The 11423-nt window shown below is 33.5% G+C and overlaps 1 protein-coding gene across 1 annotated transcript; it reads left to right on the top strand.

Moving 5' to 3' along the window:
- Positions 1-243: 243 nt before the first annotated feature.
- On the top strand, positions 244-10065 carry LOC138313545 (sterol O-acyltransferase 1-like). The gene is given in 10 exon segments (XM_069253941.1): positions 244-314; positions 991-1117; positions 4167-4239; positions 4373-4475; positions 5917-6113; positions 6519-6595; positions 7124-7222; positions 7719-7884; positions 8838-8980; positions 9673-10065. Coding segments are annotated over 10 exon segments (1107 nt in total). The 3' UTR covers positions 9724-10065.
- Positions 10066-11423: the final 1358 nt, after the last annotated feature.

Raw genomic sequence — 11423 nt, 5'->3', positions numbered from 1 at the left:
GACAGTTTATGAGATGTTAACTAATCCAGAAAGGGGGCTACTAATTACGTTAAACTTCTTAATTAGCAGAAGCATACTATAAGTGAAAAGCTTTGCCATTGAACATACATGGTAATAAATTTTCCTGTAAAGAATTCGTCACCATTCTCTATATCACTATACTCTTTTGATATATTAACAGAGAACTAATTGAAAACAACCACATAATGGTGCTCAACCGGGACCATCTACCATAAATATTTGATGGGGTGCCATAATGATAGTGTTCAGTCCTCATCACAATTATGTGAGTATGATCTCGACAATGAAGGCAGGTAAGCGTCAAGATTATAAACGATAGCACAACAAGCTCATGTCATAAAATTACAAAGTCCCCTTGCGGACCATTTACTGTAAAAATTTCAATCAATGACTTTTGAAAAGAAAGACCAGATGATGGTTTGGAAGTTTGAGATTCTACTAACAGTTGGCCCATCATCTAAGTTTTGAAACCAAAATTGGTCAACCACTAATTTTCTAGGTGTTTTTTCCTTGCCTCACCTGAAGCAAAAAAGCAGTGCAAACATTATAAAGGTCATCGTGACGATAGACATCAAGGTCCAAGAAGTACACACTAGTCCCCTACTATGAACTAAGTGTTCTACAACGATATTTGACCCAGAACCTTACATTAGTACGATCTTTTGCATTATTGCATATATTTATAACCTACCTCCTTCTCGTTGGCAGATATCCCTTTTGAATACAACAATTTGATTTTATGAGCAATATCACATGACGATTTCTTTTATTCTCAGGAAAAGTATGAACTTTATGTGTTCCATGAACACATTATGCGTCGCTCAATCAATAAACACTACCTACAATGGCAGAAATGTGCATGGTATATAGGACAGAGTGAGTGGATTATAAAGGTTATAAATTAGAAAGATTATAAAAAGTATTTTGTTTGTGGTTTTTTATTAGATTAAAAACGTTTATATTTAACAGCCATGTTCTTTTTAAGGACGAGCCAGGTTATGTTGTTGATGAAGTACCGTGGATAAAAAACCCACCAATCAGTTGCCGTCAGTCCACCTGGGTAAACTGCCCCATTGAAAAGGAGAATAACTCCCAAGTAATATAAACTATAATACCCATACCACAAGAAGGAGGAGGACATTCAACTCTCAGGACATATAATAATCACGTGCAGCTGATGATTAATCAATATATGTTTATACCCACCACCCGTGACTCACGCATACTGATTGGCTGACGCGAACGGTGAACTTTTATGGAAATTGCAATTGGCTAAAACAATTAGTGATTGATGTGTAGAAAAAGTTACACACTAACCTTCTAGGTTTTATTGAATATTGAATTGTAATTCCACACTCGTAAGTCTATTTTTTTAAAGTTACAAAATGACAACTCGCTTAAAGCGTCGTGTCTTTTATAACTTTTAAACAATAACTTACAGCGTGTGGAAAACAAAAATTCAATATTTCATCAACCACCTCATTGTGTAACCTCTATTTAAACAAGGACAGGCTATTGCCAAGATATACAGTAAAAGCCAGTGCACTGCTCGCAGAACATTTTTGTTTAGGATATTGATGAAAATATTGTTAAGTACACTGTCATACCTGATTGGAAAAAATGAATTAGGTGGGAGATAATACATTGTGTTGTTTAAACAATTTGATGTAAAATTTTCTATTTTACTGGTAATTAGTAAATCATATTTTTCAAGTATTAAACCTTTGATTTTCCGTTTGATGCAAATGGCCCTTGGAAAGTTTCCTAAAGTGAAGGGCGCTGTGGTGGTCTGGTATGGCAGATCAAGTAACCCTAGATCATAGTCCAAACCCAATGTTTTTACTACTGGTCAGTTAAACTCGGACGCCTGGCCCAGTCAGTAAGAACAACAGAATTTAACATTAATGATCCTGTGTCAAACTTGTTCGAGCTCAGATTCAACTTTACCCATATTGTCACATTTTGTTAAGCTCCTTTATCTAGACAGGCATAGTGTGTGTTCATATACTTTTCTTTTATTCCAAAATTACAAAAACAATTTTCATGGCAAATTGTCACCGAAACCCAAATATGAAAAAGGCTTTCCCACGCGGTATGAGCCTAACTACGTAAGGGACAAAGGTCAAATATGGACAAATTGATTAAAATATCAAAACATATTTATTTCTATTGAACTAAATAAATTGGGCCTGAATTTCATTCTGTCCTGATTCCCAGACTCATAACTAAAAGGCAGACCTTTAACAAAATGGGCTGCCATTTCTTAAAAAATGAGGAAATAATATAATACATAATACCAGTTAATGTAATATTTTGATTGCCAAATACCAAAATTGTTTTATATTGAATTGTCCAGCATTAAATTGAAACAAAAACTCAATTGATGTCGTTTTTTTGCAAAGAGAATGTCATGGAAAACTGTCTGGTAGGTTCGCCTACAAGTGGATATTACTTTATCTTCTTTCCGACATATGAGGGACAACTTACCACCAACCTGTAGCCAATGTAACCAACAATTAAGGATATGTTGTTGTTGTAGATATGACCAGACATTGAGGCCGCTAAGTCAGTTATGAAATAATACCAAACACACATTTGTTTTGTGATTACCATGTACATATATAACAGGTGAACACCCAGCTCCCACCAGCGTCTAGGAGTCATTAAATACTACAGAAAAGGTTAAGGAATAAGGACATAAGTAGGTAAGAGTAACAGGAACACAAGTTCTCAAAACGAAGTTGGTTATAGTGCATTTACCGTCGACTCAACAGGGATGGGTTCAATTACATAGCAATGTAATTAATTAAATTACACATTACATTTTAAAAATGGCATTACCATTACCATTACCATTACATGTATTTTGTAATGTAATTAATTAAATTACCATTACTTTACCAATGTAATTAATTAAATTACACATTACTTTCAGTTTTTAGTAAAACAAAAAACTTGTATCCCACGACTGGGCTCTATATTAATAACAATAACTATCTTTATACAATACACAATGCATATCCATTTACATTTGTATAATAATTTAAGATATGCATTCATTAATAAGGTACTTTAGATTTTCAAATATTACATTTATATGAAAAGTCATATTAGGATGTATTTATATTTCACATTTCATCGGTCAATACGATCATGTCAAAGTACATTTAATTTTTGAGGTTACATTGATAATTATCAGACTTTCAAAATGATTAGAAATATGATATAGTACGGATGCTAAGATAGTCTACATTGGTAGAAGTAATAGAAATAAAAAGAAATATTAGGTAATAATTGTGTTTTATGTTATAACTTCGCCACCTTTGAAATTCTATAGATGTGATAAATTAAAGTCATTGTAATGCATTATACCCCATAGTTTTGTCTATATATATATAAATGTATATTCTTTTACTTATTTGTTCTGGAAACTAAATGTTTTTAATTACTAAGCCATATACCTAGTGTCACTTAGAATTTCACATTAGGTGTGATTCTTACATTATATACCTGGCTACCTGCTCAAAAATAGTGAAGGTAACGATCAATTGTTCTCACTTATGCTGATTGCCCCCCAGGTGTGATTATCTATAATTACCAGATATCAGGTCTAGACCCCTTGTTCTTCAAATCAAACTTTATTTTGTACCTAATTTAATACAATTAAGGGCATAGGTGGGAAAGACATTGTTCTCACTATTGATCATGAATGCTAAATAAAGAACTGTTATCAAACTATATGGTACACATTCATAGTAACTAATCATAAGGATATTAAAGCTAAAATGAAAAGACAAAAACTTTAGTGAGAACAGAAATATAGAAATTAAAATCTGACAAATCTATCTATATTCATGTCCTTTAAAAACATCACATGTAATTGAAATGTAATTGAAAAGTAATTGAGCATTACATGCATTTTTGTAATGTAATTAATTAAATTACCATTACATGTAATTGAAATTTGCTTCAATTACACATTACATTCAATTACTTGAAAAATTGTAATGCATTACAATTAATTACCATTACATTTTTAAGTAGGTGAATAGCCTAGTCAACACATACCATTTGATATTGAAGATTACATGCAGTTTTGATACACACACATATGCATTGATTTGATCAATCTAATTATGTTTCAGGTGCGCCTGTTCATGAAAGTCCATGCCTTTGTTAGGGAAAACATTCCTAGGGTCTTGGCTGTCTATAAAAAAGGTCAGTGCCCGTAGATCCATCTACTGTTTGATTGTAGTAAACTTTTAAGAGTAGTTATGCTGTTCTGACAATTTAATTATTTGTTGTTGAACTCCTCAGTAATATCCACAATGTAAATGCACTCTCATTACAGATGACGGAGACAGAGAAATGAAGACCAATCTGTGTCCAGACTTCTCCAAATATCTCTACTTTCTGTTTGCTCCGACTCTAGTATACAGGGACTCATATCCCAGGTATTGTATAATATTTTTGGTTTGTTTATCATGTGGGTTCCTATTCCACCTAGTTGAAAACTTATGTAATTTTTATTCATCACACTGCACAGCAAAACTATATTGACAAAGAAAAGCATCATATTCACGCAGCAAATGAGAGAGGCTTTCTGGCTATGCCACATCGGGCATGCTATAAATAGAGATGAGGGGCTCATAGTCGTTCACACATCTATAACCAGGTAAAAAATTAAATGTAGTTGAATCAGCAGTCCATTGTACATTCAACTCAGTTATTCATAAGAGTAACTGATTTGACTTCTGCAGAAGTATAGCTGTTTTCTTGTACACTATCAGTCACTACAAGCTGCACTCATCCGTCAACTAGTTTTTTTGTACACGCTCAGTGTAAAACACACTATACTGGTCAATCACAACTGATGAAGATAACTTATTGAAACCTCATGAGATGTAATTTTGTTGGTTGTGTTTGATAACCTTTTACATAGAATTTTTGTTGTTCAACTGCAAATTTGGTTTAAAAATAATATTTTGACTGTTTGGAATTCATAGGACGAAGACGATCCGCTGGAATTATGTCGTTACTAACTTTGCCCAAGTTCTCGCCTGCCTTCTCTACACATACTACATCTTTGAGAGATTCTGTGAACTTCACTTATAACAAAAACTTTTAAGCACTTTGATGTATGCTCCCAGGGATGTACTATAGTAAATCATCTGACAATTTAATTATGTTGTGACACATTTGGATCATCAACATCATGTTTAGATTATTTCAAATGATGATGGAGACAGAGAAATGAAGACCAATCTGTGTCCAGACTTCTCCAAAATATCTCTACTTTCTGTTTTGCTCCGACTCTAGTATACAGGGACTCATATCCGAGGTATTGTATAATATTTTGCATTGCTTATCATGTTTCCTTTTCTGCGTAAATGAAAACTTAATTAATTTTTAATCATCACACTGCACAGCAAAACCATATTGACAAAGATAGCAACATATTAACGCAGCAAATGATAGAGGCTATTTGAATACGCCATACGGGTATGCTATAAATAGAGACGAGGGGCCCATAGTCTTTCACACATCTACGACCAGGTAAAAAAAATTAAGTGTAGTTGAATCAGCAGTCCATTGTACAATCAACTCAGTTATTCATAAGAGTAGCTGATTGGACTTCTGTATAAGTATAGCTGTTTTCTTGTACACTATCAGTTACTACAAGCTGCACTCATCCGTCAACTAGTTTTTACTATTTTGTACACACTCGGTGTAAAACACACTATACTGGTCAATCACAACTGATGAAGATAACTTATTGAAACCTCATGAGAAATAATTTAGTTGGTTGTGTTAGATAACCTTTTACATAGAATTTTTGTTGTTCAACTGCAAATTTGGTTTAAAAATAATATTTTGACTGTTTGGAACTCATAGAACGAAGACAATCCGCTGGAATTACGTCGTTACTAACTTTGCCCAAGTTCTCGCCTGCCTTCTCTACACATACTACATCTTTGAGAGATTCTGTGTACCTTACTTCAACAACTTTAACAAAAATCATGTCACACCTAAAGCTCTGCTCTTATCCGTATTTGGATGTATGCTCCCAGGGACGCTGGTACTATTTATAGGTAAGTCATGTGACATGTATTTAGTTATTATCAGTATCATGTGACATAAGTTAAGATATTTGTAGGTAAGTCATGTGACACATATAATTCTTCTTATCATCAACATCATGTTTAGATATTCAAATATTCTTCCAGGAACTCTGATGCTATTTATAGTTAAGTCATATGACATCTGTCATGCGACACCTATACTCTCCTCCGCATGAATGTATTTTTTTTTTATTTTAATTTATTTTGATATTTACTAGGTTATATATAGATAATTATTTAACCTTTGGTTTTATTTGTTTTGTTTTCTCTTGATAATCAGGTGATGTATACTTGATGAGAATAGAATTCATAAAAATCCCTGTACCTAAGGGTAGATAACTCTATATTACAACACTATGTCAACTTGAATTACAGCTTTCTTTGCTATCCTACATTCCTGGCTTAATGCATTTGCTGAGATGCTCAAGTTTGGAGACAGAATGTTTTATAAGGTAGGAAAGATTCATAATTTCAAAATTATCAAAATATTGATCATGATAGGAGTGGTGGGAAAGGTATTACCCGGTACGTATGTGAATTAACTAAAGCTTATAAGATGATAAGTACATGTGTACCACTCAAATAGTCGAGATTTAGAATTTTCAGAATTGCTGTATTCCATCTATTTACCAGTAGTTAACAATCAAATCTTCTGTTCCTTGATATTTTCGTCCAGATTGTGAATTTTCCAGACTGTGAATTATCATTGATTATTGCAGATCAACTGTGTGTTTAATACATTTAAATATTATAAAAAGTCCAGAAAGTAAAAGAGGAAGCACAATCCTGTACTGATGTGATTTTCTACCCTCAAAAATGAAGGGGGACATATTGATTGTATCAGACAAGTATTGGAACTTCTTCATTGTGTGTAAAATGGAGGGACTGTATCACCGGTACATTTTGTCATATTTGTTTCATAATTTGCAATTAAAACTTTTTGTGTATTAATTAACCTTGTGAGTTTTGTTTGTGTTTAGGATTGGTGGAACTCAACAACCTTTGCTAACTATTACAGAACTTGGAATATTGTGGTACATGATTGGCTGTATACATATATCTATAAAGACTGTACCAGGGTAAGAACTATACTGAAATATTCAAAGGTGATTAATAGAATCTTACATGGGTCTGTCAAGTGGACAGGGTTATCTCAACCCTCGTGAAAGATTTTGGCCGGTCAACCTGAGGCTTGCTGAGGGTTGACGGCCAAAATCTTTCACGAGGGTTGAGATATCCCTGTTCACTTCACAGACCCATGTTTGATTCTTTTTCTCCCATACTTAGTAGAAAATATGATGAAATTCCACTTGGTTTCCAGCTTTTTCATCGCGCCATTATTGCAGGAATGTGGTATGTGTCAAAATTAATGACAAAATTATGATTGTAGACAAATGTAGAATACTCAACTTTAGTTGCATTGGAAAGTTAATTTACAGTAAGAAAGGCAGTTAAAGATTCGAATTCACTGTTAGTTTCAGATGCACCGATTTGTAATGATAACTAAACAGAAGTTAATACCTATTTGTATTAATAATATATTTTACATTCATTTACATTTATCATAATTTGTAGTTGATGGGACCAAAAAATCGTGCTGGCGCGATGGCCTTAGTCTTCCTGATATCGGCAGTGGTCCATGAGTATATCCTGACGATCTGTTTTAGTTTTTTCTACCCAGTGCTCTTCGTCATGTTCATGGGAGCTGGGGTGTAAGTTTTTCTAAAACCTCATTTCATCTGTACATAAATAAGTAACATTCTTAAATGGCTGTAAAATACAAGAAAAGAACAAAATACAATGTGTTGCTTCTAATAAAAGCATACCAACAGTAATACCTGACTTAGCGACCACCTTTGTATAATTTTTAGCTCGCCTATTCGAAGAATAGGGGGAGCTAATGTTGTCACCCCGGCGTCGGCGTTGGCGTCCCATTTCACGTTAAAGTTTTTGAGCAAGTTTCTGTTTCGTCAATTTTTTAAGCTTAAGTCATCATAAATGTTTATGATTTTATTTTCCTAATGTGTATGGATGCTGAACATGATAATACAACCAATTTGGGGCCCTTAAAGTTTTTTTTATGTCTGTTAATTTGTCATATTTCCACGTTAAAGTTTTTGAGCAAGTTTCTATTTTGTCAATTGTTTAAGCATAAGTCATCGTAAATGTTTTTGATTTTATTTTCCTAATGTGTATGGATGCTGAACGTGATAACACAACCAATTTGGGGTCCTTTAGGGGTTTTTGAGTCTGTTAATTTGTCATATTTCCATGTTAAAGTTTTTGAGCAAGTTTCTATTTTGTCAATTGTTTAAGCATAAGTCATCATAAATGTTTATGATTTTATTTCACTAATGTGTATGGATGCTGAACGTGATAATACAACCAATTTGGGGCCCTTTAGGGGGTTTTTGAGTCTGTTAATTTGTCATATTTCCATGTTTAAATAGAAAATACTTGAACATCAACTTCTTCTGAATAGGCGAGCTTTGCTGTTCTCCAACAGCTCTTGTTAATAAAGACCACTTACTTATTAAGACTACAGTCTTAGAATCCCAAATGGCCAATTATAACACAAAATTTGACATGTGTATACAACTTTTGGCTATAGACACAAGGTTTGACTGTAAATAAAAATAGTTATGACATTATAATTTTCCTGTAATTGTATAGCGTTATTTAAATCTGTTTCAGTTTCTTTCATGTTTGTGACGGACAAAGGAGTATCCCGGAGTTGGAATGTGTTTCTGTGGGTGGCTTTGTTTATAGGGAATGGACTACTCATGTGTCTGTATAGTATGGAATGGTACGCTAGGATAAACTGTCCAGTGAACACTGTAAGTTACATTTCTACAAACATGATCTGGCAGGGCTCGATATTCAAGCTGTGCTTCTCTATACAAATTTCTCTCAGATGGGACACACAGTGATTATTTTCGTGACAGTGTACAGTGAACCCTTGATAATCCAGACATTTACGTCTCTAATCCGAACTATCCGGATAGTGAGTTTTCTGGACTGACGGAATTTGTTTGCTAAGTAATAATCAAATCTGTTCATTGACATTTCCATTCGGAGTATGAGGTGTCCGGACTAGCGACATCCGGATTATCAAGGGTTCACTGTATAATTTTTTTTGTGTAAAAAAATCAGATAGTTAAAATGATGTTTTTGATAAAATGTGCCTTTAAAACAGTTTAAGGCAAATGAATTCAGCTTTCAGGCAAGTGGTTTTCAAACCTGCTAATTTACTTGGTGTCAAATTAAATGTAAAAGATAAAATGTTTATGCTGTGAGAACCGTCTCAGTAATGTTATTCAATATTGCTATCATTTGTGTCTGCAGGGAGTCACTCCTTACTATGTCATACACTGTTATCAATTCATAACTAATAATAAAAATTCAAGACCTTGAAATTTGAATATAGTGGTATGAGTGATATTTAATTTATTTGTAAATGATGAAATCGGATAAAACAGAAACTCCAAAAAGTACATTTGAATTTGATGTGTCATTGTCTTTGTTTCAGGATAACTTTCTAGACTACCTTATTCCTCGATCGTGGACCTGTATGATTTAAATGAGGAGGTCTTAACGACAAAAGTCATAATAGGCCTGTCCACTCACTTATGCCTAAAATGCCCAATAACAGCTGCTGATGAGGTAGATATTTTTGAGGGACCAGGATTTGATATTTAATGCATTTGTCAAAGTTTTTACATGTCTTATAGGATCATTCTGATCAGTAATTAATGTGATTTAGATTATTCAATGTTTGAATTTTTAAATTGGGTGAAAGTAGCCATAGAGCTAAAATGGGAAAGCATGTCACTCAACTTTCTTGATGTATTGTAGCTATTGTTTCTTTTGTTCCGTCTTTGCATATTACAGAGTTAGCTCCCTTGCGGGTAGGTATCGATTGTTACGTTCATTATATTTGTGAGCGCAAATCACGTCATTTTTTCCGAAACGTTATGACGTTAACGCTTTTTGCAAACACAAGCGGCGTGATGTCACAATCAATAACCTACCCACAAGTGCAGATTACTCTGTATTTAGCAAATTCGGAAAAAGTCCTATTTATGAAATGTAAGTTTGCATGGTGACTTTATCACTGTAATATATAACGATATTGTTACTTCCACCGTGAATCAGACAAGTGGTTTTCAAAATCTTCATTATATTGGTGTTAAGATAGAGAGAGGAGATAAAAATGACTTGCTATTCAGTGAATTAGATTATTTTGATAGAAATATGATATTTACTGTTGGATTTTTGTTTATTGATAAACAAACTGGTCTGTACTTTCAATTGATTATTCTTTCCTTTGGAAGACGTTTTATACCTAAGCTCATTATGAGGAGCACAATAATTCCCTAACAAGTAGACACATGCCGCTCCAGATATTAAATCTGAAATATTTTATACATTAGTATCAGGTCATTTTCTATTTGTGTAATATTTTCCTTTGACAGACGTGACCATGCAACTGTGATTATTTTATCAATCAACCTACAAAGCAACTGTACAATGCACATTTGATTATGGTCCCATCTTCATAATTTCCACATCAATTTCTGTGAAACGTTGCATTGCCTCCTTTAATTAAATGAAACCAAACAGATATATAGTAGAAAAAATTCAAGTCCTAAATATACTAAATCAAATTGATTTGTTTTGAAAAGTTAAATGGCAATTTAACGACAAAATTGAAGCTACTTATAAAGGGTACATGATTCAGTAGAGGCTAAATTCGTTACATAACCACGTAAGCGCAAAAAAATGACATTAATTTATCTTAATCTAGGTTCAACATTTTGCTAACCTTATTAACCATAAGACAATATAAGAAGTGAACAAAATCTACAAGCCTTGTAAAGTACTTTGATTAATACCATTGAAAGTCCAAATCGTTGATCAATACGATTAAGCATGTACATCATGTACGCTGTCCGCTTTACTAACAGCCCGAGATCAAAGTCCACTGCAGTGTTATGAACGAAATGCAATACATAACTACTGAAGGAGTTGATTGAACATTATTTTTAGACAAGAACATGCATCTAATACTGTTAACACAACGGAAAGAGACGATATTAGTAGATCTGAGATCTAGACAAAAAAATACATGCTTTACTTTACACAGGCAGAAATGTGTCCATTGTTACGGCATACACGGCTATGTGTTGCACAAACATTTGACTTCAGTGGGCTTTTCCTGACATATGACAGTAAAACCAACTAATCTAATTTCCATTAGAACTGGTTTGTTTCCGAAAT

The sequence above is a fragment of the Argopecten irradians genome, unplaced genomic scaffold (assembly GCF_041381155.1).
Source record: "Argopecten irradians isolate NY unplaced genomic scaffold, Ai_NY scaffold_0730, whole genome shotgun sequence".
Taxonomy (NCBI): domain Eukaryota; kingdom Metazoa; phylum Mollusca; class Bivalvia; order Pectinida; family Pectinidae; genus Argopecten; species Argopecten irradians.
Note: the sequence above shows the minus strand (reverse complement) of the source record. Positions and strands in the feature narration are given on the sequence as shown.